General features: G+C 42.1%; 1 protein-coding gene across 1 annotated transcript in view; it reads left to right on the top strand.

The window, feature by feature from the left end:
* The window catches only part of LOC143930334 (microsomal triglyceride transfer protein-like), a 250,550-nt gene that overhangs the window by 15,909 nt on the left and 207,574 nt on the right, over positions 1 to 27,067 (top strand). Inside the window, exons 3-5 of the mRNA XM_077454590.1 lie at positions 486 to 623; positions 14,919 to 15,026; positions 18,715 to 18,831. Coding sequence (XP_077310716.1) covers positions 486 to 623; positions 14,919 to 15,026; positions 18,715 to 18,831 — 363 coding nt within the window. The remainder of the gene's footprint in view (positions 1 to 485; positions 624 to 14,918; positions 15,027 to 18,714; positions 18,832 to 27,067) is intronic.

Raw genomic sequence — 27,067 nt, forward strand, 5'->3', positions numbered from 1 at the left:
GGCACTCCCATTTGGCCCAGGTCTAAAATGAAATACTGTATATACACATCCACTGCACACTTTTTTTACAGTGTTATCATTACAAAACAATCCTTACAGTCACAGCTGCCATATGTTAGCTAAAAAAGTCATTTCCTTTCCCGCCTCTGCTAGGCAGATGATTACAGAAAACAGTAATGTGTCTGGATTGATGCATTGATTGAAAAGCTTCGCACTGACCTCTTTCTGTCCGCTAAGCCTTTCATTCTGGAAATTGCTACCAATTCATAAGAAACAGTGCTAGTAATGTCCCTAGGACAGAAATAGGCAGTAATCTTAGATAATGGTTTCTCAAATACGTGCATTTATGTGCACCAATGAACAATGGCAGCTTTTGGCAAGGAGATGCTATAACAAAACTATTTAAAAAAATGTATTACAGGTCATATTGTCTCACATACAAAACTGGTTTGTAAAGTAACTTCCAGCATTTTTTTCACATTTAGTTCAACAATGTTACTTACTTAAATATGAAAAAAGAGATTCCTAACAGAAAGGAGGACACTAATGCTCAACACCCAAATGAAGCTGTGAAGACCAAAGGCATGATGTTACCATTTCTGTTCCACTGGCATGCTGGGAAGGTAAATTGTGAACTGATGATGGGTGCTCTCTTTCATAATTATTTTTTTTTATTTTAAAAGTAGTTGAATTTTAAATATGTATCACTGACTGACTGCTGGTAATATAACATTGCTGAATTCCTTTCTACAGTATGATCTAGTGGTGGAAATTTCTTGAATTTAATAATAATAAAGTGATGGCAACTTCTAGTGATGTTAAGATTTTGGTAATTCTCTAGTGCCAGTAAAGTGGTGATCAGTCCCTAACTCATTTACTATTGATTTATTGATAATTACTTAAGAAGTTGTACAACACAATCATTGGCACAAGTCTTTTCCAAATCTTTAACTTTCCAGCCCTGGTCAGAAGTTCACTTCCAACTTTTTTGTCCAAATTATCGGGGATGGTCGCGATTGGCTCTACATACCTAGCGCCTCATACAAAGTCCCACCTAGTTGCTTGGTTTTTCTAAACTTTATTCACTTCCAACTTAGCCTTAGCATCAAGCAGCTTTTGAGTCATGTTATCTCCCATTTTCTTTTAGCAGTAACCGTATTCTCCACATATGGACAATAAAATGATGCAAGCGTGCATTGCAGCAGCATGGATTGAAAGCTATTGTGATCATTGTTGCAGATAGGAGATTGTAGTGAAGTAAAGCTAGTCAGTGAATAGAAATGATATGGTCAACGTGTATCTTACAGTCCAGAATGGATGGGCTTTGTAAAGCCCTTAAGTAAACATAAAAGAAAGGACACCTCACACAATTCATTCCTTCAAGTGATTGTAAAGCTTTGAGTTTTTATTTTTAAAATAACAAACATGTCATACTTACCTCCACTGTGCAGTTCGTTTTGCACAGAGTGGCCCAGATGATCCTCTTCTGGGGTCCCCCATCCTCCCCTAGAAGAAGCACTCCCTCGGGGGGTTACCTTGCAGGCATGCCCCTGAATCTAGCATTCGGCGTCCATAGATGCAGAATGCTGGACTCCCAGTGTTGAGTCATTGGGTTTGATTGACAGCAGTGGGAGCCAATGGCTGCGCTGCTATCAATCTATCCAACCAAGAGCCAAGAATCCTGGACAGAGGAAGAGAGAGTCTCCACCGTAGGAAATTCCAGGGCTCGGGTAAGTAAAATGGGGGGGGGGGGTGGGGGGCCGGTCACTGCCAGGCGTTTTTTCACCTTAATGCATAGGATGCATTAAAGTGAAAAAACACGAAGGTTTACAACCCCTTTCACTCCTTGGAATTATCTTAGTGTTCTCTCAGATTTATAGAGTATGCCACTCTGCATGTTCTCTCAGCCTAGGTCCAATGTGCATGACATGGAACAACACATAGGGCAAGCTTAGAGCCCCGTGACCTCACTACCCTGAACCACCTCAGTGGGTGGCCAACATGTAGGCAGGTGCGATCTACTTTTTCCACTGCAGGTGGTGGTACTCTTCCACAGCAGCCCAGCAGTTGGAGAGGAAGTCAAGAGCAACATAGCTCCTCTATGATTTCCTGGATCACTGGGAAAGCTATTCAGTTGGATGCTGCCTCACCATGTGACTCTAGCAGCCATCTCCAGTCAGGCAGAGCCCATTTAAGACATCATCATTATCATTATCCTGATTCCTCCTGTACCAGAACTGGCACATGTTGACTTGTATATATTGAAGCGGGGACTGACCATACATTACTTCACCGGTAGGGAGAAACAGAGAGAGAGTGCAACAGGACCAAAACCCCCATAAAAAAGAATAAGGTTCTAGAAAGATGTATTGCCCAAACTAAAATGTGCATTAGGGCATAGAAAACCTGACAGGCGTTCTAATCCCTCTCCACTCTATGAAAAAAAAAAAAAAACATTTTAATTGTTTTGTCCTTATTCATACTATAAAGACTTCTGCTGCCCTTCCATAAAAGATGTATAAAGTTTATTTGACCACTAGATGGCAGCTGCACACCTATCTGAGAAGGACCTTGCTCTCTGTAAACCAAGCTTTTCTTTTTTCTGTGGAATCTACAGTACACAAGAGCTTTCTAAGAGCGTTTACACCACATTTCCCACTTTCACTTGCAGTATCACATGTGCATTCACAAGCATTTGTAATGTGGTTGTGGTGTGTTCTAAATTTGCGGCCTGTTTATAGTGCATTTTATATGCATCTTTTATGATTTTTTTTTAAAACATTTGTGGTGCGTTGATGTATGTTCTACTACATTTGTATACAAAAAATGCAACATGTTGTACTTTCTTCTTAAAATAAATATGAAAGCACTGCAATGGTGTAAACTAGGCTAATTGAAATATATTCATATTTCTTGTTCATCTGAACCACGTTTAAAAATGCTTTTGACTGCATCTGCTGTAAATGAGCCTTTAAAGTGTTACTAAACCCACGGCAGTAAAATCAATCTGTATATGCAGTAAAGTATTCTTGTTACACTCACTGTGGAACCCAAGGTGGCAATCCTTCACATTTGGTAAAAATTATGGATAATCCTGTCCTCTCTGATCCTCCTCTTCTTCCACTGTCCCCAATCCATCTCCAGGTAAAATAGAGCCTTTGGAGTCACTCTGCACATGCTCAGTTTGGTGTGTATTGCTAGAGAGTTTTTTTTCTTTGGGAGGGTGCATGTGATCAGCACAGGGCCAATCCTGCAACCTCATAGGACAGTTAGAGTAGAATAAAAACTCTTCCTACAAGCTTTAACCAAACACTAATGCCGCATACACACGATTGGGCTATCCGGCGGACAATCCGAAGGACTTTGCAGCTGAGGTCCGCCGGCCTTTCAAGCGAACGGACTTGGCCACACACGATCACTCCAAAAGTCCAGCGGATTCGAACTTGATGACGTAGAATAAGGAAGTTCATAGCCAGTAGCCAATAGCTGCCCTAGCGTTGGTTTTGGTCCGCCGGACTAGCACACAGATGAACGGATTGTCCGCTAAAAGCCGAGCGGACGATTTTGAAGCAAATCTTATTTCTAAATCTGCCAGAATTTTGGGAAGAAAAAGTCTGCTGGAGCCCACACACACGATCAAATTGTTCGGCGGAATAGTCAGATCGTGTGTACGTGGTATAATAGAAGCCACAAGACTGCTATATGAGAAAATTTATTAAATAGAAATTCTGATAACATTGGCCACTGAAACATTTAGGCCGATGTTTTCAGCATTCAATCGATATGATAAAAAGGTGCCAATAATGGCACCGAAAACGCACCACGATTTTACCACAAATTTTGCAGCAATTTTACCCCGATGTTGGCCCGATTTTACCATGATTTCACCTAAAAAATGTAACACGGGTGCGTTAATGATCCGTTCATGCTGCATTTTCAATGCATTTGAACTAAGAGGTGTGTTTTTTTAACTGACCAAAAATGCACCAAGCTGGATTTGAACACCACAATGGCAGCCCAAAGGACCAGTGTGCAGACATACATAGAATTTAAAAAGGTACATTTTTCTTGAGCTTTTTTTGCGCTAAAGGTGCCAATAATGAGCAACAATAAATTCATATTCATTTAAATTGATGATATAAATTAAAAAGTTGAATATAATACGATTATATATAAAAATATAAATATTTTTTTAAAACTGTCATTTTCAGTTTCGGCAAAATTTCCATTTGGTGCACCTTTGGTACGTCGAAGTTTATATTTACTAAAATAATTAAATTTCCATGTTCCGCGTACTGTGAGAGACCAGATATAGTGAATGCAGGGTCCTGGGTTTAGTAACACTTTAAAACAGAAGGTACATACATGTCCTCACCTCTAAAGTCTCCAAAAAAAAAAAAAAAACAAGGTGTTTACTCTTTATTGCAGGACATTGGGCATAACCAATCTTCCCTTTACACCCCTGTGACCAAATGTATGTCCTGAACAACTTACACTGAGCAAAATTATAAACGCAACACTTTTGTGTTTGCCCCTATTTATCATTAGCTGAACTTAAAGATCTACGACTTTTTCTATGTACACAAAAGGCCTATTTCTTTCAAATCTGTCTAAGCCCTTGTACACACGGTCGGAGATTCTGACAACCAAATCCGTCGGATTTTGTCTGACGGATTTCGTTTGAAACTGTTGTATACACACGATCGGACAAAGTTGTCGGAAAATCTGACGTGATGACGTTATTTCGTTACGACGGGACTACGTTCACGCTAGTAGCTAATAGCTTTGATGTAGGAATTTGATCTGAGCATGCATGACACTTTGTCCGATCGGAATTCTCTACACATGATCGGAGTATGTCCGATCGGAGCATTTTGTCTGAAAATTTTACCAACAAGTTGGAAAACTTGGTCCGTCGGATACTCCGACGGAAACAGTCCAATGTAGACCACACACGGTCGGAATATCCGACAAAACGGTCCGATCGGACACATTCCATCGCAATCTCCGACCGTGTGTACAAGGGCTAAGACTACGTTCACACTGAGGCGCTTTACAGGTGCTACAGTGCTAAAAATAGCCCCTGCATAGCGCCTGTAAAGCGCCTCTCCTGTCTCTCCAGTGTGAAAGCCCGAGTGCTTTTACACTGGAGCGGTGCGCTGTCAGGACGGTAAAAAATTGTATACACTGCTCCTAAAGCGCTTCTGCCCTTTCAAATCAATGGGGTAGCGGTGGCAGCGGTTTTAACCCTTTTTCAGCCGCTAGCGGGGGTTAAAAACATCCCGTTAGTGGCCGAATAGTGCCCCTAAAACAATGCAGACGCCCTCAATGCCCCAGTGTGAAAGTAGCCTTAATCTGTGTTAGACCCCTTTCACACTGCCAGCGTTATTCAGGCGCTACAGCGCTAAAAATTAAATTATACAAATGGTGCAGCACAACATACAAAAGTCCACAGCTATTAATCTTGTATGACAACAGAAAAATGTGTAGAAAGACGACACCACGTGGAGAAACAGCTTTTGGCTTGTGTGTGACCACTCCTTTCACCAGTAGGAATAAACTCTTACCAGCTGGGATGGACCTCTGAAATCTCAGATGGTCAGAAGCGCAAATTCACATCCAAGGTATACATAAGCCTTATTGCTTGACTTCCCACGTGTCCATGAGGAGATTTTCAAATTCAATCGATCAGGTGCAGCCGACTCCAGATCAATGCCCAACAATTTCACTCCAGGTATAATAAGCAGGTGTATATAGGCAGGGGAAAATCCGAGAAAACAACTCCATCCAAAAAAACAAAAAACAAATTTATAATAAAAAGTGTAGCTTAGAAAACATGGTTTCCTGACAGACTCCATGGCAGCCTACGTATGGGTTAACCCCGTCTGTCCTACCTCATAGGACCCCACTTCCATAAATCTTTGCTTCTAGTCAGAGACCACGTTCCTTTTTTGTCCTCCTCCTAGGACCAAGGTTTTACCTTATGAAGTTGGATCCAGACCGGCTGGTTTGTGTACGAATTTCAGGATGGCGGTTCTTTCTGGAGCCCAATTCCCCAGCTATTAGCAGGGTGGGCACGGGCGATTTGATGCGATGCCATGAAGAGCTTACTAACCAGCCATTGGCTGGCAAGCGGCAATTTGGCCAAACGTCCTTGCTATTAGCGGGAGGCCCCCCCATTTATGATGCCTCGGGTGCACTATGAGTACTTCAAGCTCCCAGTACCAGGTCGGATCAGGTGTTGTGCGGGATTGGTAATGTATACACATTTTATCTATCTATCTATCTAAATTTCAAAAATGTACCCATTTAAGAGCAATGAGGTGAAACATCTAGAGCCCTCTCATTGATGCAGCCTTGATGAGGCTAGTGAGACATGTTACACTTCCTCTGGAAGATACTGTGTCCTTCAGGGATGGCCTAGAAAGAAAGATTGATACGGACTTGAAACGTATTTATATAACAGCAGGTATGGCTTGTAAACCAGCCTTAGCCCTGGCAGCGTTATCAAAAGCTATGGAGGCCTGGACGGATGAAATTGGTGCAACCCTGGGCAGTATGTCCGAAGAGTTGGTCAGGAGATCACCAATACATGAGCTGAGACTCGCTTCGGTTTTCCTGGGGGAGGCGTCCCTTGATATTATTCGCCTTGTAGCACGTGTTATGCTTTCCTCTGTTACGGCAAAACGTGCCCTATGGCTTCGCCCCTGGGTTGCTGATCCTGCCTCCAAACAGGCATGGTGCAGAATTCCCTTTGAGGGATCTTCCCTTTTTGGGAACAAATTGGATTCTGCCATTACACGTGCTACAGGTGGTAAGTCGGGGTTCTTACCCCAGGATCGCCGTCTCCTGGGTCAGAGGAGATCTCAATATAGGTCAGATCCAGAACGCGCTAGGGATGCCCGTCGCTACAGGCCTGGTCGCAAATTTAGAAAAAAATTGGAGGAGAAATCAGCCCTCTGGCCAGAAGTCCTCAAAGTCAGCTACATCTGGCGGACGGGAGCCTTCCAAGTCTTTTTGATATAGAGCCTGTCCAGGCGGAGCGGGTTGGGGCCCGGTTACTCCTTTTCCAGCACGTCTGGGCAGCCTCAGTCAAAGACTATTGGACAATCAAAACAGTGTCAGCTGGCCATTCCTGGGTGTTCAGCAGCCTGCCCATACACCGGTTTGTTCCGACAGTTCTGTCACACTCAGAGGAAAAGAGACAAATTCTCCTGTCTTATACAGAATCCCTGTTGGCCCAAGGAGCCGCCATTCGGGTTCCAACCGAGGAAAGGTTCAAATGGATTTACTCCCCCCTTTTCATGGTCCTCAAAAAGAGTGGCTCCTGGAGGCCGGTCATCAATCTGACACACCTGAACACATTTATAAACAAAAGAAAGGTTCAAGATGGAGACTTTGCTAACAATACGCCAGACGATCCAACCAGGCGATTGGCTTATTTCCATAGACCTGAAAGACGCTTACTTTCATGTTCCTATCGCAAGGGAGTTTCAGAAGTATCTCCGCTTTGCAGTGGGTCAAACACACCTTCAGTTTACATGTCTCCCATTCGGGCTTACAACATCGCCTCAAGTGTTTTCCAAGCTCTTACTGGCTATCGTGGCTCTAATCCGGGTCAAAGGGATTCGTTTGCACCATTACTTGGACGATCTGCTCTTACTCTCTCAAAACAGGGACCATCTCTTGTCACATCGAGATCAGGTCATTTCTACCCTGACGGAATTCGGGTGGCTATTGAACAAGGAGAAAAGTCATCTAATCCCAACTCAGTCCTTAACGTTTCTTGGAGCCAGATTCAACACAGTAAAGAGTACAATCTCCTTACCTCTAGAGAAGATTCCGGTGATTCGCGACAGAATCTATCTTGCAATGTCATCTCCCCTTCTCAGGGCCTCTCAGTGTCTAATGATAATAGGTACCATGGTGGCCACAGCTCTAATGGTGAAATGGACGCAATGGAAAATGCGACCCTTTCAGAAGGGCTTTCTCCAACAGTGGGATCCGAACTCCCGAGATCATCTGGTTCGGATAACCCCTTCAATGAGGGAGAGTCTTCCTTGGTGGTTACAGCAGAAGAACCTTCTGAATTGCCATTCAATAGCCCCGGTCTCCTGGGTAACGGTGACAACGGATGCCAGCAGCAGAGGTTGGGGTGCTCTATGCTTGTCGGTAGCCAAAGGCATGTGGGACTTCCCATCCCAGAAGGTAGTCTCAAATGTGCTGGAACTCCGGGCCGCCTTCCGTGCTTTACAGGCTTTTCTCCACCTGACATCAGGATCCTCAGTCCTTCTAAGGATGGACAATACGACGGCTGTTTCTTACATCAAAAGACAAGGGGGCACCCGCAGTCTTTCCTTGCTGAGGGAAGTAAAGCCAATCATGGCTTGGGCCCAGTCAAATCTGTTGAATCTAACGGCAGTCTATCTTCCGGGAATTCAAAATGTCCAGGCGGACTTTCTATCAAGGTTTTCCCTGGACAACAATGAGTGGTCTATCCACATCGAGGTGTTCAACTGGGTTCTGTCTCTGGGAGTTCTACCAGAGGTGGACCTGTTTGCCTCCCCGTGCATCTTCAAGCTGGGGAAATATTACACGAGGTGTCGTTGTCCTCAGGCCTTCGGAGTGGATGCATTGACGGACCAGTGGAGGTTCCACAAGGCTTATGCCTTTCCCCGGGTTCCAGTCATTCTCCGATTTCTGTCCAGGCTCAGATGGGAAGAAGTCGAAGTAGTAGCGGTTGTTCCATACTGGCCCAACAGACCATGGTTCCCTCTCTTATTACAACTCAGCTACCAGGATCCAGTTCCGCTCCCTCTCAGGCCGGACCTCTTGTCACAGGGAACAATCTATCACCCTTGCCCATCTCAGCTCCATCTGATGGCTTGGTTTTTGAAAGGGAAAGGCTGGAGGCATTAGGCTGTCCTGACACAGCCATTTCTACTCTACTAAATGCCAGAAGACCAGGTACCAACAAAGTTTATCAGAGGATTTGGGCAAAATTTGCGGACTATGTGTCTACATCCAACGGCTCATGTAGAGATCCGAAGATACGGGATGTTATTGGTTTTCTACAAAAGGGTCTAGACTTGTCCCTATCTGTAAGTTCCTTGCAGGTTCAGGTCTCTGCGATCTCTGCATTTTCAGGTATCTCATGGGCCAAGCATCCTCTCACTAGGCAGTTCTTCAAAGGGGCAAGAAGACTCAGACCTCAGAGAAAGCCAAGGTTTCCAAAGTGGGATCTTCCTTTTGTCTTGGATTTTTTCTCAGAAATGCATATGGGACAAGCATCTATTAAGGATCTCTCTCTTAAGACTGCTTTTCTTGTGGCCATAACATCGGCCAAAAGGGTCTCTGAGATTAGTTCCCTAGGCTGCAAGAAGCCATTTCTCACCTTTTTCCCAGATCGGGCAGTCCTGATTCCTATGTTAGGTTCAAATCCGAAAGTAACAACCGTTTTTCACGAAGATCAGGAAATTGTCCTTCCAATTTTCCAGGCAGATGAAGACTCCAATATTCATCCTCTAGATGTTGGAGAAGTCTTAAAGCAATACCTAGAAGCCACAGCTCCTTTCCGGAATTCTGACCACTTATTCATCTACTTTTATGGGAAGAATAGAGGTTTACGTGCTTCTTCAAGAACTATAGCATCTTGGATTGTCCAAGCCATCCAAAGGGCGTATAAGGCTAAGGGTCTGGCTCCCCCAGAAGCGGTTACTGCTCATTCTACCAGGAGCGTTTCTACATCGTGGGCAGCTTCCCATCATGTTTCCCCGGAAGTGATCTGTAAAGCGGCCTCATGGTCGTTGATTAATACTTTTATGACACACTATTGTGTAGAACCGGCTTCCTTGTCTTCGGTTAATTTTGGTTTGAATGTCTTATCTGTTGACGGTGCCAATTAAACCTTCTTTTCTTTAACCAGCAATTGCCCATCCGGGTGTGTATGGCTAGTCATTTCACATACGTAGGCTGCCATGGAGTCTGTCAGGAAAACGGAAAATTTATATCAAATACTTACCGTAATTTTCCTTTCCTGATGGACTCCATGGCAGCAGGAGTTCCCTCCCATTTGCTGGAGTAGGCTAAGTTACGGAACGTGGTCTCTGACTAGAAGCAAAGATTTATGGGAGTGGGGTCCTATGAGGTAGGAGAGGCGGGGTTAACCCATACGTAGGCTGCCATGGAGTCCATCAGGAAAGGAAAATTACGGTAAGTATTTGATATAAATTTTCCGTTTTTATTACACACTTAAAAAATATAAAACAAAAAAAAGATATTAACCAAAAATTTCATTTTAAAAGTTCACAGTTCGTTTGGATAAATTCCTTAATACAATGACTATGTGTCAATATTGTTTGCAACCACTAGATGCCAGTATAGCATATATGATAGTAACTGAAGCTGAGCACATTTACAGCAGGAAATGAATAAAAATAAAATAAAACAAGCCACAGACTAGACGGCGGGTGATGTCCGTGATAAGCTCCTCCCCCCGTACGCACATTGCGTTCTGTCAGGACTTCGTCAGCGGTGGGTGGAGCCAAAAATAACACCTGTATAGCACCTGAAAAAAGTGGTTCCATTCACTCCAGTGAGTTTCTCACTGGAGTGAATGGAGCTCACTCAAGGGCATCAGAAAAAGTCCTGCCAGCAGCTTCTTTGGAGCAGTGAACTCACGGCTCCTCCACCACTGCTCCCCATTGAAATCAATGGGGCAGCGCTGTGATACTGCTGGCAAGTGTGGCGGCGTTTTTCAGGTGGATTTAACCTTTTTTCGGCCACTAGTGGGGGGTTAAAAACGCCCTGCTAGCGGCCAAATATCACAGCTAAAAACGATGGAAAAGCGATGCTAAAAATAGCACCACTTTACCGTCCACGCCCGTGATGGCTCAGTGTGAAAGCCGCCTTAGTGAGCACTTCTCCTTTGCTGAGATAATCCATCCACCTCACAGGTGTGACATATCAAGATGCTGATTAAACAGCGTGATTATTGCACAGGTGTGCCTTAGGCTGGCCACAATAAAAGGCCACTCTAAAATGTGCAGTTTTACTGTACTGGGGGGGTGGAGGGGGGGGGGAACTGAAGTTGATCAGGTTGTTGATTGTGACCTGTGGAATGTTGGTCCATCTAATCAGCATCTTTCTATGCCACACCTGTGAGGTGGATGGATTATCTTGACAAAGTATAAGTTTTTGGGGGGGTTTATCCTAGCCAATATTACTTCTAATTACTTTATTTCAACCTCTATTTCCCGTGACAGGGCCAGACCTTATAGATATTATTTGTTATTATACTACAGCATTCAGTTTTCCACGTGCATGCTCCTGAAGAGTGGATGAATCCACGAAATGCATAGAGCTACTATATGCCATGTTTTATGCCAACCATATGTTTTACTTACTTAATGATCACTTGTAATATGTGATTTGTATTTTTGTGGTCAATTGTTATTGCTGTATGTTTATCCATTGAATGGAATATATTGGTCTTCTTGATGTACTCATGACTACCCTCATGTAACTTACCATTGATTTTCCAATAAATGTAAATGTTTTACACCTGCCTGCTTCATTTAAAGTCCCAACCTCCAGTCATTTTGATTGCTTTATTCAAATAGGGATGGAGGCAACTGACCTTACCCGGTCACCGCCTCATTTAAAGTCCCAATGTTCTCTTTTTCTTCCAAATAAATTAGGGATGGAAGCGCGCTTGTTTATATCATTTTAGGTCTGATTAATACCCAATTATACCATATAATAATTAGATTACCCAATATAGGAACTCCCCCCTCTTCCACCAGGCTAATCGCCATGGGATGGGGCCCCCTTCTTACCTCCCACCCCTATTTTAAATGGGCTAATATCCCTGGCAGTTGCATGTGTCGCATGTTTTAGATAGCAGCAGTCGCTCCATCACTTTGGGAGCTGCGAGGCGTAGCGCGGGCCTTCCTCCTCCCCTCTCTACAGGGTGGGTGGACCGCCCTGCACTACGCATCGGCGTCACGCTTTATTTGATGGAACCGCTGCGCCATGTCCCTTGGCGCCGCCGTTTTTTCCATCACTTTTTACATCTAGCAGCCAGGTGGAGGAATAATTTGGCACTGTTTTACTTGGGGGCGGTTCCGCCCGACTGCAGCTGCCTATCCTCCTCAGTGCATGCTCTCACGTGACGTTGGTGGGTGTGGCAGACTAGCCCTTATAAGTCTTCTGGGGCAGATTGACTCACATGGTGGTTCCAGCCTTGTATCTGCACACCTTGCGGAGCACTCAACACTGAAGTGTCTATTAGGTAATTTGATCTTACTTTTTCACTATTTGATTTATGCTGCACCTTTATTTCATTTCATCTAACTATTTTGGTTGATATGGTTTCTTCAATGTTGTTTTTATTTTCTTTATATATCCCATGTATTTTACCTTTCCAATCATTTTAACTTTCTACTCTCACTAAGTTAACCTTACTTATACACTCATTAGCATCTCATTATCCTATCCTTTACCAAGTTTAGGACAGATGACCTTTTGTATCACTTAATATGACCCTCCAATTTATTTTACAATCCTTCTTTCACTTTTAGCACCTTTGGTCACTGCTGACCCTTATTAACTTTTGGAATTTCCTTTCTTGGAAACCATCTTTGTCCAGTCCTGATCTGCCTTAACCACCTCAGCTCCCATCAGTGATACCCATATGGGGTTATTCTGATTCATTTTGGCACACTGCTACTGCATAGATACAGACAATGTAAGTACTTCTGAGAGTGGTTTTTAGGGGGGTTTATCCTAGCCAATATTACTTCTAATTACTTTATTTCAACCTCTATTTCCCGTGACAGGGCCAGACCTTATAGATATTATTTGTTATTATACTACAGCATTCAGTTTTCCACGTGCATGCTCCTGAAGAGTGGATGAATCCACGAAATGCATAGAGCTACTATATGCCATGTTTTATGCCAACCATATGTTTTACTTACTTAATGATCACTTGTAATATGTGATTTGTATTTTTGTGGTCAATTGTTATTGCTGTATGTTTATCCATTGAATGGAATATATTGGTCTTCTTGATGTACTCATGACTACCCTCATGTAACTTACCATTGATTTTCCAATAAATGTAAATGTTTTACACCTGCCTGCTTCATTTAAAGTCCCAACCTCCAGTCATTTTGATTGCTTTAAAGTATAAGTGCTCACTAACACAGATTTAAACAGATTTGTGAAGAATATTTGAGAGAAATGGGCTTTTTTTGTACATAGAAAAAGTCGTAGATCTTTGAAGTGGTTGTAAACCTTTACAGACCACTTTAACCTACAGGCAAGTCTTAATCTACATGGTTAAGGAGATAGTTTCCAAAAAACAGGCACCGATGTCTACGGTGCAGGCGCACTGAGCGTGCCGTTAGTGAAGGCGATCATGCCATCACTGACGGCTCCCTTGTGCATGCGTCAGAGTGATGCTATTGATGCTCTGGCCAGTCACAGCATTGGAGCAGCGATACCCAGAAGTCACTCTGGGAGGTATGGCGGCGACGGAGGAGGTGAACGAGGGTTGCTGCGGGGGGCTTCAATCTCAGGTAAGTAATTCATAATGAGCTATTATGCTATACATACTAGCTCACTATGCCTTTGTCCTGCAGGGTGTTTTTTTGTTTTGTTTTTTAGAGAAGGTTTACTTCTTTTTTAAGTTCAGCTCATGATAAATAGGGGCAAACACAAAAGTGTTGCATTTATAATTTTGCTCAGTGTATATACCCAAGGACAGTGAAAGGTTCTGTATTTATTTAGAATGATTTAAATGGAAGAGCACAAAACCCTGGGGATCCACGATCACAGGTGGGGGATCTACATATATATTTGGTGCACCCCCAAATTACTCAGCTGTAAGCCTTCAAATATTTATGAATATATGTTCATGCACCAATTGCCAAAAATAAAAACTGATGGTTTTCTCTTTGGCATTTCCCTTTGCCAAACATATAAATTTAAATCTGGAAGGTTTACCTTCCCTTCCCAACCAGACCTTTTTTTTGCAGTACAGCACCGCGTTACTTTAACTGACAATTGCACGGTTAAAGTACAACAGATAAAATTGATGTTGTTTTTTTTTAACCACACATAGAGCTTTGTTTTGATGGTATTTGATCACCTCTGTGACATTTTGGAAAAAATGTTGTTTTGTACTTCCTGCTATAAAAGTTACCCAATAATAATAATAAAAAAAAAAAAATCGAATTTCTTTATCAATTTAGGCCAATATGAATTCTCGCTACATATTTTTGTTAAAAAAATCCCAATAAACGTATATTGATTGGTTTGCACCAAAGTTATAGCGTCTGCAAACTATGGGATATTTTTATTTTAATTTGTTTATTTTTCTGCTAGTAATGGTGGCGATCAGCGACTTATAGAGGGGCTGTAATATTGCGGCAGACATTCTGACACTAGCTGTCACTTTTGACACTTTTTGAGGACCAGTGACACTAATACAGTGATCAGTGCTAAAAATATGCACTTTCACTGTACTAATGACCCTGGCTGGGAAGGGGTTATCATCAGGGCGATCAAGGAGTTAAACTTGTGCCTAGCCAGTGTTTCTGTGTACTATGGGAGATGCTTTTACTAGGGGAAGGCATGGATCCATGTCCCTGCTTTGCAGGGACACAGGACCCATGTCTTCCCTACTGACAGAACGGCAATGTGCCTCATTTATATAGAACTGATGTTCTGCCTGTGTACTGAAAGATCGTCGGGGGCCAGCTCAGCTCACGCTATCTGGAAGAGTAAAAATGCTATGGGGCGGACCTTAAGTGGTTAAACAGATTAATAGCCATTTTTAAATTATAGAGTCATTTTGAATTCCTGTATAATAATATAAATTTAAAGAAGTAATGTTACATATTATTTTTCAGGTGATTGGCTTGTACAGCACAGGGGAAGACAACAATTACGTGTTGGATTTAAAAAGAGGACTTGTCAGTCTATTCCAGTTTCAGCCTATACCTGGGACTCATTCAGAGGTAATATTACAGTTTACAGTACCTTGCTATGGTACCTAAAGGGGAAACTAAACTCAATTTTCTTTTTAATAAAATAAAATAAACGTTGTATGTTTAAATATAAATAAAATGTACCTTCTGTCTCTCTCTCTCTCTTCCATTGTTTCTTCTCTACAAGCCATGGTATACTTGATATTTTAGAAAAATTGATGTAAAAATTAGTTTGGGGTCACTTTAAGGAAGTTATCTCCAGAAATGTCCATATTTTACATATCGTTACATTTTTCTTGTGTTTAGCTTGTTCAGCTTCAGGTGCTATTTGCCGTATTGTTGTTTTTAGAATGTGTATTTTTTTTTATCTTTTCACTAATATTTCTACTACTTTATTTTATTTTGTATATGTATGTAATTTGTTTATAATGTTACCAAAATTGGATGTACACATTAAACAAATAACTGCATTGAGTATGATCAGGGCTGTCTTTAAAGCAGGGCAAAAGGGGCAGCTGCTCTGGGCCCTGTCATTGTTGTGGGGCCCAAAGCAGCATACTTTCCAACTATCTCAGTTTAAATTCCCTCATCCCTTGCGGTTTTAGCCCTGTGCTGTGTCCTGATATCTCAGTGTGAAGTTCTGCTACAAATGCTGCCCAGCTCTGCCCTATTGTTGCATACAGATGACTCAACTGCAGACCCTGTGTTTACATGTAAATAACCAACAATCATATGTAAATAGGGGCATAGTTCATATGTACATAGCTGCATCCGGCGGCATAGATATGTAAATAATTGTGCCATTAATATGTATATCATGCCCCCTGCAGTGAGGAGTTGATGTGCTCTAACCTCTAGCAACCAATTAGTGAGCAGTATTACTGTACAGTAATCTCTAGCAACCAATCAGCAAGCAGAAATCATGTGCTGTAACATCTAGTAACTAATCAGTGAGCCGTAATCTGTGCTGTAACCTCTAGCTACCAGTCAGGAAGCTGTAATGATACACTGTAACCTCTAGCAACTAATTGCAATCGCTGCCTGATCTGATACAGTAATACTGATACAGTCCATTTGTAGTTTTTGTTTCACTTTGCATACTAAAAAGCTTCTGATAGTTTTATATTTGGAAAGGAAAATGTTTATGGGAGGCTCATTGATAAGTACAGGAGGTACAGTGACTTAAATGAGCACTACACTGCAGTATTTGATGAGCTGTCCAGTGCTGAATTAATGTTCCTACAGGATTGTCAATGAATGTCTTTTTTCTATATTTTTTTTCCATGTTTTTACTGTAAAACAAAATATATATATATGGAGGGGCTCCCCCTCTCTAGCTGTTAAGGCCTCATGCACACTGGACATTTTTACAGCTGCTTCTAGGGTCGTATGGCATTTTTGTTCCTGCCTCTAAAATCCCCCCCCATGTTAGCCTATGTGTTCATTGCACATACAGACTTTTAGCAGCATTTATTGGCAGGAGAATTTAGAGGCAGGAAATAAAACCGACTGCCTGTGCGTCCAGGAGCAGTAGAGTTTGGGCAGAAAAAAAAGCTTGATGCTACTATAATCTGCTAAACGCGTTTAGCACTTGAGCAATGATTAATTACTATGGCCAGAATAAATTATCTTTTCTGACCACTGAAATTAATTAACGCCCAAGAGTAGACATGTGCACTGCCGAAAAATTTGTTTGTTTTCGTTTTTTGGGTCATTTATTATGATCGCAATTCGTAAATTTGTAAATTCGTACATTTGAAAATCCGAAAAATAAGAAAGAAAATTTGAAAATTTGAAAGAATAACTAACTAATAATAACAAACGATTAAATTATAGGTATTATAATTTCCTTTCAAAGTTGGCTGTTAGTGAACGTAATGAATACAAATTTATCCAAGGTTACACATTATCCGAAATAACAAATGCCGCATCTAAACAAATGAAATGGAATGAGTTAATAAATAATAATAATAAAAAGATGTATTACTAATAATTATTTTTGTTCCATTCGTTTAGATACAGCATTTGATATTCTGGATACTTCGTAACTTTGAATAAATTCATATTCGTTATGTTCACTAACAGCTAAATTTTAAAGGAAATTCCAATACTTATAATTTAATAGTTAATACTAGTTAAGTTATTATTTCAGATTTTTTAATTTTTCGGGTTTTCAGATTTTCAAATTTAGAATTTCAGAATTTCCAAATTTTTGAATTTACGAATTTATGAATTTTCGTATATTTTAATTTACGAATATTCAGAAAGATTTGTTAAACAGGTTTTCGTTAATTCGGATATTTCCAAATTAACAAATTTGTTGAAAGTCGTTAAAAAACAAATTGAGAACGAAAACAAATTGCACATGTCTAACCAAGAGCTGGACGCCTGTAAAAGCTCCTGAAAGCTTTTAAAAGCTTTAGACACTTTTACAAGCATCAGGCATTTTTTCAGAAAAAACGCTGCTGGCTTCTAGGAGAGTTAAATAAATGTTCTGTGTGCATGAGGCCTAAGAGCCGGGCTGGTACAATGCCTTTGCTGTATTAGGAGGTCATCGGCTAAAGGAGGGTACATCAAGGAGGACATCTCTCAAAATAACAGCTTGTTACTTATAGGATCCAGGCTCCTCTTTACCTCCATAGGTCAAGAATGTGGACTGGGTATTTTTGTATGTGTGGTCGGGGGTGGGGGGGTGGGGTTATGTTCCTTGTGGGATATGGTAAATCTAAGCTAAGTAAAGGAGTTAGTTGTACTCCTTATCTGCTTGTCTAAGGATGGCTATGCACGGTTAGAATCTTGGACGGTTCAGCAGGAACCAGCCTGAGATTCGAACCATTATTGGGCAGCATGAATGTTCCAAGTTGATTGATCAATCACAGGAGTAAAACCTCAAGAGATGAGGGAATTTAAACTGGGATAGTTGGCAAGTATGAGGCAGCTGCTTTGGGCCCCACAACAATGACAAGACCCAGGGCAGCTGCCCCTTTTGCCCTGCCTTAAAAACGGCACTGGGGCTATGTACCATCAAATCTTGGGTGAGAACCTCCTTCCATCTACCAGGGCATTGAAAATGGGTCATGGATTCCAGCATGAAAATGGCCCAAAACACACAGCCAAGGCAACAAAGGACTGGCTCAAGAAGAAGCACATTAAGGCCTAGCCAGTCTCCAGACCTTAATCCCATAGAAAATATGTGGAAGGAGCTGAAGGTTAGAGTTAACAAATGTCAAAACCATAATGACTTGAAGAGGATCTGCAAAGAGGAGTGGGACAAAATCCCTCCTGAGATGTGTGCAAACCTGGTGGCCAACTACAAGACCTCTGTGATTACCAATAAGGGTTTTGCCACCAAGTACTAAGTCATGCTTTACGAAGGGGTCAAATACTTATTTCACTCTTTAAAATGCAAATATATTTTTATACCTTTTTTAAATGTGTTTTTCTGGATATTTTGGTTGTTATTCTGTCTCTCACTGTTAAAATAAACCTACCATTAAAATTATAGACTGGTCATTTATTTACCAGTGGGCAAACGTACAAAATCATCATGGGATCAAATGCTTTCTTCCCTCGCTGTATACTGTTCTTTATAAACAGGAGGTAGATGAGTACATGTATGCCATGACCAAGTTTGCATTTAATTTACTAAAACCTTGGTCCAGGAATGTGCCTTATAGTGCTGCTCATCATGTTCTTCTTTATGTGTGTACTTTTTCAGGAAGATGCTTTAGGAAAGTGTCAAGTTACTTATAATGTTTCTGAGGACTTCATCTACAAAACAAAAGATCTAAGCAGCTGTATAAGATCACCATTTGGCTATGATGCAGATCACAAGGTGAGCAGTTGTCTATTACATATATTAGAAACAAGTTTAGCCCTTTATTTGAGAACATGCTCTAATATTACAAGGACACAAATAAAAGAATCCATACCCAGAATTAACTGTAACTGCTTTGAGGAATTTTGCTTTGTTCTCAACTCCTAGGTATTTGGTAAGCCACTTATGCAAGAAACTCTAAAGCCTCGTACACACGATCGGACTTTCCGATGGGAAATGTTCGATGACAGGCTGTTGGCGGTAAATCTGACCATGTGTATACTCCATCGGACAATTGTTGTCGGACTTTCCGCCAACAAATGTTGGCTAGCAGGTTTTCAAATTTTCCGCGGACAAATGTGTGTTATCAGATTTTCCGAGTGTGTGTACACAAGTCCGTCGGACAAAAGTTCCTAAGCACAAACACGCATGCTCGGAAGCAAGGACGAGCCAGAAGTGGTCGGTCTTGTAAACTAGCGTTTGTAATGGAGAATTAACATTCGTGATGTGGCAAATTATGAAATATCAAAATGCAACGCACATTTTCTTCTTCTTTAATGGGATAATAATGAAGCTGCTTTGCTGGTGATACTGATGGAGTTTCAAAGACTTTTTTTTCTAGTGATATCAAGAATAATATTATTATGCTTTTTTTTTTCTTTGGAAAAATTACCACAACACCATTATCCTGTAGTTTTATAGTTGTAAGATCAAAGATACAAATATGTATGGTGTCCCTTGTTAATTTTACATTGTATTTTTTACACTATAACTGCCTACTCCCAAACTGTCATTTGAAGTAAAACACATAGTATCATTACACAAGTATTATTATACACATTTTTTTTATTGTGCATTAAAAAAAAGAAAACTAATACAATTAGACCTGCTATGTGCCAATAGAAATTACCCAAAAAGTGTATTCTATGCATCCAAAAATATAGAAAATATACCTAATCAAATCATTATTCAACCAAAAAAATAATGTTAAAGCAATAACTCCAAGGCCAATAATAAATAACACATTATCTCCTCTGATGGTAATATATATATATATATATATATATATATATATATATATATATATATATATATATATATATATATATATATATATATATATATATATATATATATAATTTCACAGGTGAGGTAGATGGCACACCAGGGGCGGATCCAGAGTCTAGTCTTGGGAGGGGCACTTCCAGAAAATACTTTTTTTTGGGACAATTTATCGGGGAAATGGCTGGTGTTGGTGCTTCAATCATCCCAGCACATGGTTGTTATGGTGTCAAGGTGATTGAAGCGCATTATTTTATTATTACATTGCTTTATAAAATGAAATAGTTCAGCTCACCATAATGCAGAATCAGTGGGGGCCCAGAGCGTGTCACTTGCCATGCCACTTGCCACAAATTGCGGATTGTCACTCACCACGTCACCTGTCACACGTTGTGAATTGTCACATCATTTGTCACACGTTGCTGGTTGTCACTTGCCTGCTGCCAAATGCAGATTGTCACTTGCCACGTCACCTGTCACATGTTGCGGATTGTCACTTGCCACGTCACTTGCCATACGTTGCTGGTTGTCACTTGCCTGCCACCAGATGTGGATTGTCACCTGCCACACATTGCAGACGGTCACTTGCTACATCGCCTGCCACACGTTGCAGACTGTCACTTGTCATATCGCATGCCACATGTTGCGCACTGCCACTTGCCACATCGCATGCCACGCGTTGCGGACTGTCACTTGCCACATCGCCTGCCACACGTTGTGGACTGTCACTTGCTACTAATGTGGGGATTGTCTTTTGCTGTGTCCCAGAATCAGGCAGCAGAGAGATGATGTAATCTCTCTGCAGCCCGCAGCTGCCTGTACAGTGAGAGCTGGCAGTGGGTGGGGCCCACAAAGTCTGGGGCAGAGAAATAAGAATGCTGGCGCTCTGCAGTCACATGCTGGACATGATGTTAGCGGTGGTTGGAACTGGAAGAGTGGAACTGATTGATATGCACAACAGACACTCACAGTCTATACTCTAAAGTTGCAACTGCGACAGTGCTACTGCAAGTTGCAACTGTTCTCTCCCCTGTTCTCCAGCAGAGTCACATCGGCTTTGAGAGCGAGACTCAAGTCCAACGTGACTCACTGATGTCACTCATTGCTAGATGCCAGGCGGCCCAGGCGTTAGCAACGAGTGCAGGGAAGAGGCTCCACCCACCTGTTCCTCCTCCTATTCTAGTTGAGTCTCTCTCTGCGCCGCTGATGGATGTGAGAGACACTCGGCAGAGGCAGCGGCAGCCACGGCAGAGCTTGTGACAATCTGAGAGATCATGTCAGTCAGACTATTTCGGGGGAGGGGCAGTTGCCCTGTTTCCCCCCCGGATCCGCCCCTGTGGCACACGGTATTCTTCCTAGTGCAAGCAATCAAGCCTCCCCAAATGGATATATATATATATATATATATATATATATATTGTAATGTTGGGGTGATTAAGCACAATTGGTAGATGCACGTTTTAGTCTACATCAGGCAGGCGTTTTATGGTTAAGGGCCTGGTAGCCCACGTTTATTATAAGAAAACAAAAATATTTAGTTCATCCAGTAATCCCACGCAGGGGTTTAAATTCATTCAGCACACAAATGAACATACCAAGCCACCTGGCTCTCAATTGTCAACAGTTCCTCTGCTTGCTCCCAACAGGTTTGTCAACTCTTTCCAGCCCCCTGGACTCACCGACTTCCTTAGTCTTCCTGACTCTCAAGGTTGTCAGCCTTTCCCAGTCCCTTACACGGACTACAGTCTCCCACAGGGCAAACCACTCTTCAGCCAGCAGCAAGCTGTTCACACTCCTCCACCTTCCACACCAACAGCCCTTCATTTATATGGCTTATATGCAGCTGGGCACACACCCTGCTCGTTAACATCAAGACCCAGACACAGGGCTGGAGATATGCAAACTCTGTGTCTGCGTCTCGTTTTCCTCCAATTTCATAGGGACAGAGCCTCGCTCTGTCACAATATATATATATATATATATATATATATATATATATATAAAGATTCAGGGATTGGTAGAAAATGTGCATGTAATAAATTACATATCATTCCAAATATCGTTCCAAATATATGACAGTTTTGGGGGTATAAAGCTTATGCCCTTCAAGTGGGAATAATATATACAAAAACAACATTCTTACATCCTTTTATATTGTTACATTTCACACCATCAATTAGGTAGCAATTTAATAATTAACAAATACAAAACGAGATGCAGTCACCCTCCAAGTCCAACATAATATTAAAATATAAACATATTTACAATTACAATTTACAATTAATCAACAAGCAGAAATTATCTATTGGGAATTCATTTATTTACAATATATGTCCACAGGTGTTTAGAATAACAACAATGAACATAAATAACATCCTATTATTTACAAAGTATTTTATTCAAAAAACTTTTTAAACCTAAAATTCCTCCTCCCAGTATATTTGTTTACCAACATTATAAGAACCTATAGAAATAGATGCAAGTCAAAATCAGAGTTCAGGCCCCTAGGTTGCAAAGTATTCAGCCAATTTATCCACTGTACTTCAATTTTTTTTGAGTAAATTCCCGATTAATTACCCCCCTGTCTATTCAGGGGACCATATATTTAACCACTTGCTTACTGGGCACTTAAACCCCCCTCAGTCCCAGACCAATTTTCAGCTTTCAGCGCTGATGCACTTTGAATGACAATTGCCCGGGCATACAACACTGTACCCAAATGAAATTTTTATCATTTTTTTCCCACAAATAGAGCTTTCTTTTGGTGGTATTTAGTTACAGCTCGGAGTTTTATTTTTTGCTAAACAAACAAAAAAAGATGCAAAAAAAAAAAATCATGTTTTAATAGTTTTCTCCTTCATTAAAGTGCGCTGATAAGGCGGCACTGATGGCTGCATTGGTGGGCACTGATGAGCTGCATTGGTGGGCACTGATGGGCTGCATTGGTGGGCACTGATAGGCTGCACTGGTGGGCACTGATAGGCATAGTTAAGGCAGCACTAATAGGCACAGATAAGGCGGCACCGATGGGCACAGATAAGGCGGCACTGATGGGCAAAGATGGGCACAGATAAGATGGCATGGATGGGTGGCACGGATAAGTGGCACGGATGGGTGGCACGGATGGGCACTGATAGGTACCACTGATAGATGGGACTGATGGGCACTGATAGGTGGCACTGCTGGGCACTGATGGGCGGCACTGCTGGGCACTGATGGGCGGCACTGCTGGGCACTGAATGGCGGCACTGGGTCGCAGCACCTTTGAGGCAGATTGTGGGCACTGTGGGTGGCACTGTTGGATGGCACTGTGGGTGGCATTGTGGGTGGCACTGTAGGTGGCACTGTGGGCACTATGGGCACTGATGGGGGGCACTGATGGGGGCACTTACTTTTATTCAGGATGGCACGGCGGTGGGCAGGTGGGCACTGGCAGGGGGCAGGTGGTCAGCTGTATTGCTGGCCGTGATCGGGACTGATGTCCCGATCACGGCCGCCGGTGATCGGGACTGATGTCCCGATCACGGCCGCCGGTGATCGGCTTTTTTTTTCTCTCCTCGCGCTGTCAGCGCGAGGAGGAATAATAGCCGATTACCGGCTCCGTTCTATCACATGATCAGCTGTCATTGGCTGACAGCTGATCACGTGATAAGGGGTCGGGATCGACCCCTTGCACGGATCGGTGATCAGGCGAGTCTCACGGACTCGCCGATCACAGAGCACGCCGCGCGCGCCCCTCAGGGGGCGCGCAGGCCGCTCGTATCCGGGACGACGTCAATAGACGTAGTCCCGGAAATGTAGGTCCGCGCTAATGCCGTCATTTGGCAATAGCGCGGATCTGTAGTGGTTAACCTGTGACACTGTCTCATTCCTAAATAATGTCTAGCCAATGGCAATTTTGTAAGTTGATCCCTTACTTAATATTTGTGTCTACCACTTCTATCTGTTACTTTTTGTGTTGTTTCACCAACATATAAAAAAACGCAGGGACGTTAAATGATGTATAGTTGTGCTCATAAGTTTACATACCCTGGCAGAATTTATGATTTATTGGCCATTTTTCAGAGAATATGAATGATAGCACAAAAAAAATGCTTTCGCTCATGGTTAGTGTTTGGCTGAAGCCATTTATTATCAATCCACTCTGTTTGCTCTTTTTAAATCATAATGACAACAGGAACTACTCAAATGACCCTGATCAGAAGTTTACATACCCTGGTGATTTTTGCTTGATAACAGGCACACAAGCTGATGCTAGAATGGCTATTAAAGGTAACCATTCTCGCCTGTGATCTGTTTGCTTTTAATTAGTGTGTGTGTATAAAAGGACTCCTGAAAGACCTTTGCATCTTTCATCCAGTGCTGCACTGACGTTTCTGGATTCTGAGTCATGGGGAAAGCAAAAGAATTGTCAAAGGATCTGTGGGAAAAGGTAGTTAAACTGTATAAAACAGGAAAGGGATTTAAAAAGATATCCAAGAAATTAAGAATGGCAATCAGCAGTGTTCAAAGTCTAATCAAAAAGTGGAAAATTAGGGGTTCTGTTGAAAGTTGAAACCAAACCACGGTCAGGTAGACCAACTAAAATTTCAGCTACAGCTCCCAGGAAAATTGTTCGGGATGCAAAGAAAAACCCACAAATAACTTCCGGTGAAATACAGGACTCTCTGAAAACATGTGGTGTGGCTGTTTCAAGATGCACAATAAAGAGGCACTTGAAGAAATATGGTCCGTATGGTCGAGTCGCCAGAAGAAAGGAATTACTATGCAAATGCCACAGCACAGAGACAAAATAGCACAGAGACAAACAGCACAGAGACAAGTCTCAAACCTTCTGGCACAAAGTCATTTGGAGTGATGAGACCAAAATTGAGCATTTTGGCCACAACCATAAACACTACATTTGGAGAGGAGTCAACAAGGCCTTTGATGAAAGGTACACCATTCCTACTGTGAAACACGAAAGTGGATTGCTAATGTTTTGGGGATGTGTGAGCTACAAAGGCACAGAAAATGTTGTAAAAATCTATGACAAGCTGAATGCAGTATGTTATAAAAAAATACTGGAGGAACATTTGCATTCATCAGCCAGAAATCTGTACATGGGACGTACTTGGACATTCCAACATGACAATGATCCAAAACACAAGGCCAAGTCGACCTGTCATTGGCTACAGCAGAATAAAGTGAAGTTTCTGGAGTGGCCATCTCAGTCTCCTGACCTCAATATCATTGAGCCCCTCTGGGGAGATCTCAAATGTGCAGTTCATGCAAGACAGCCCAAGAATTTAAAGGAACTGGAGGCTTTTTGCCAAGAGGAATGGGCAGTTTACCATATGAGAAGATAAAGAGCCTCATCCACAAATCCCACAAAAGACTTCAAGCTGTCATTGATGTTAAAGGGGCAATACAAGGTATTAAGAATTGGAAAAAATAAATAAATAAATAAAATAAAAAGAATTGGGGTATGTAAACTTTTTATCAGTGTCATTTGGGAAGTTACTGTTGTCATTATGATTTAAAAAGAGTAAATACAGTTGATTGATAATAAATGGCTTAAGCCAAACACTAACCATGAGGGTCCGTTCACACAGGGGCAACTCAGATCCGACTTCAGGTCACCCCTAGTCACCTCAGGTCGGACAACATTTCAAAATCAATGCAAGTGAATGAGAGCCGTCTTAATGCACACTACTGAAGTCGCTCCGACTTCAGAAAAGGTTCCTGTACTACTTCAATCCGACTTGTAGGCGACTGGTACCCATTGATTTCAATGGAGGTCGCCTCCAAGGTGGATCTCCGTCTATACGGAGGCGACTCTGACAGAATTATAAGCTCTCAAGAGGGAACTCCACGCCAAATTTATGAAAAAAAATTTGGCGTGGGTTCCCCCTCTGAGAGCATACCAGGCCCTTAGGTCTGGTATGGATATTAAGGGGAGCCCCTACGCCGAAAAAACGGCGTGGGGGTCCCCCCCAGAACGAGCGTGCACCCCCCCTCCTGAGCCGTACCAGGCCGCCCCCCACCCCTAAGCACCTTGTCCCCATGTTGATGAGGACAAGGGCCTCTTCCCGACAACCCTGGCCGTTGGTTGTCGGGGTCTGCGGGCGGGGGGCTTATCGGAATTCGGGAGCCCCCTTTAATAAGGGGGCCCCCGGATACCGGCCCCCCACCCTATGTGAATGAGTATGGGGTACAACGTACCCCTACCCATTCACCTGTGAAAAAATTGTTTATTGCACAGCTCCGGGGGTCTTCCGTCTTCGGGGGTCTTCTCGCCGGACTCCTCTGCTATCTTCTGCTAGCTCTTTTGTTGCGGAGGAGCCCGGCTTTCTTCCTCACCGCCGCCCTCTTCTTCCGACTTCAGGGGTCTTGTCCCCCTCACCGCTTTTTCTTTCAGCTCTTTTACTAGCGGTGGCCCGGTCTTCTGTCGTTGCTGCTGCCGCTGCCGCCGTCTTCTGTTCTTCTTCTTCTTCTTCTTCTCCTGGAGATGTTGACTCAGCGCTCTCTCCAGACGCAATGCCAGGGACGTGGTGCGTGGCGACTTATATAGGGACAAGGGGTTAGCTTATTTTTCATTTCATCTAAGCGTATTTCTCTATCTTCATTATCAGTAACAATTCTGTTAACCCTTATTAATTGGCTTTTAGGGAGAGATTTGAATACCCCAGGTGGGTGGAAACTTTTATAGTGTAAAAGTTGGTTACAATCGGTTGGCTTTGTATACAAATCACTAATAAGCTTACCTTTTTCTATACTAATTCATGTGTCCAACAAAGGCATTTTTTCTTGACTTGCACTCATATTAAATTCCAGACCAGGAATCAAATAATTAATATATGCATGAAAAACTGAACCAATGTTTCAAATTTTCTTTAAATAAAAGATTGAAAATAAAAGATTCTTCAACCATATCAACAAAGGCACTTGCATCTGGGTGGGCAACCTTTGAACCCATCGCCACACCCCTGAGTTGTAGATAATATGTCTCTTTAACCTCCCTGGCGGTATGATTATTTCAAATGCTGAAAGAGGTACAATTATTTTGCATGAAAATTTGGCGTTTTATATTGTAGGCCTGCAATTCTTAGGAATAACTCTCTTAAATCTGTTCAAAGAGTCTAGTAGACATCCCGGGTATGATAACATTTATAATATAATAAATAATAATAAACATTATTCAATAATGTAA

This window comes from Lithobates pipiens, unplaced genomic scaffold (assembly GCF_037356315.1).
Source record: "Lithobates pipiens isolate NorthernLeopardFrog02 unplaced genomic scaffold, aLitPip1_a1.2 Scaffold_25, whole genome shotgun sequence".
NCBI classification, from domain to species: domain Eukaryota; kingdom Metazoa; phylum Chordata; class Amphibia; order Anura; family Ranidae; genus Lithobates; species Lithobates pipiens.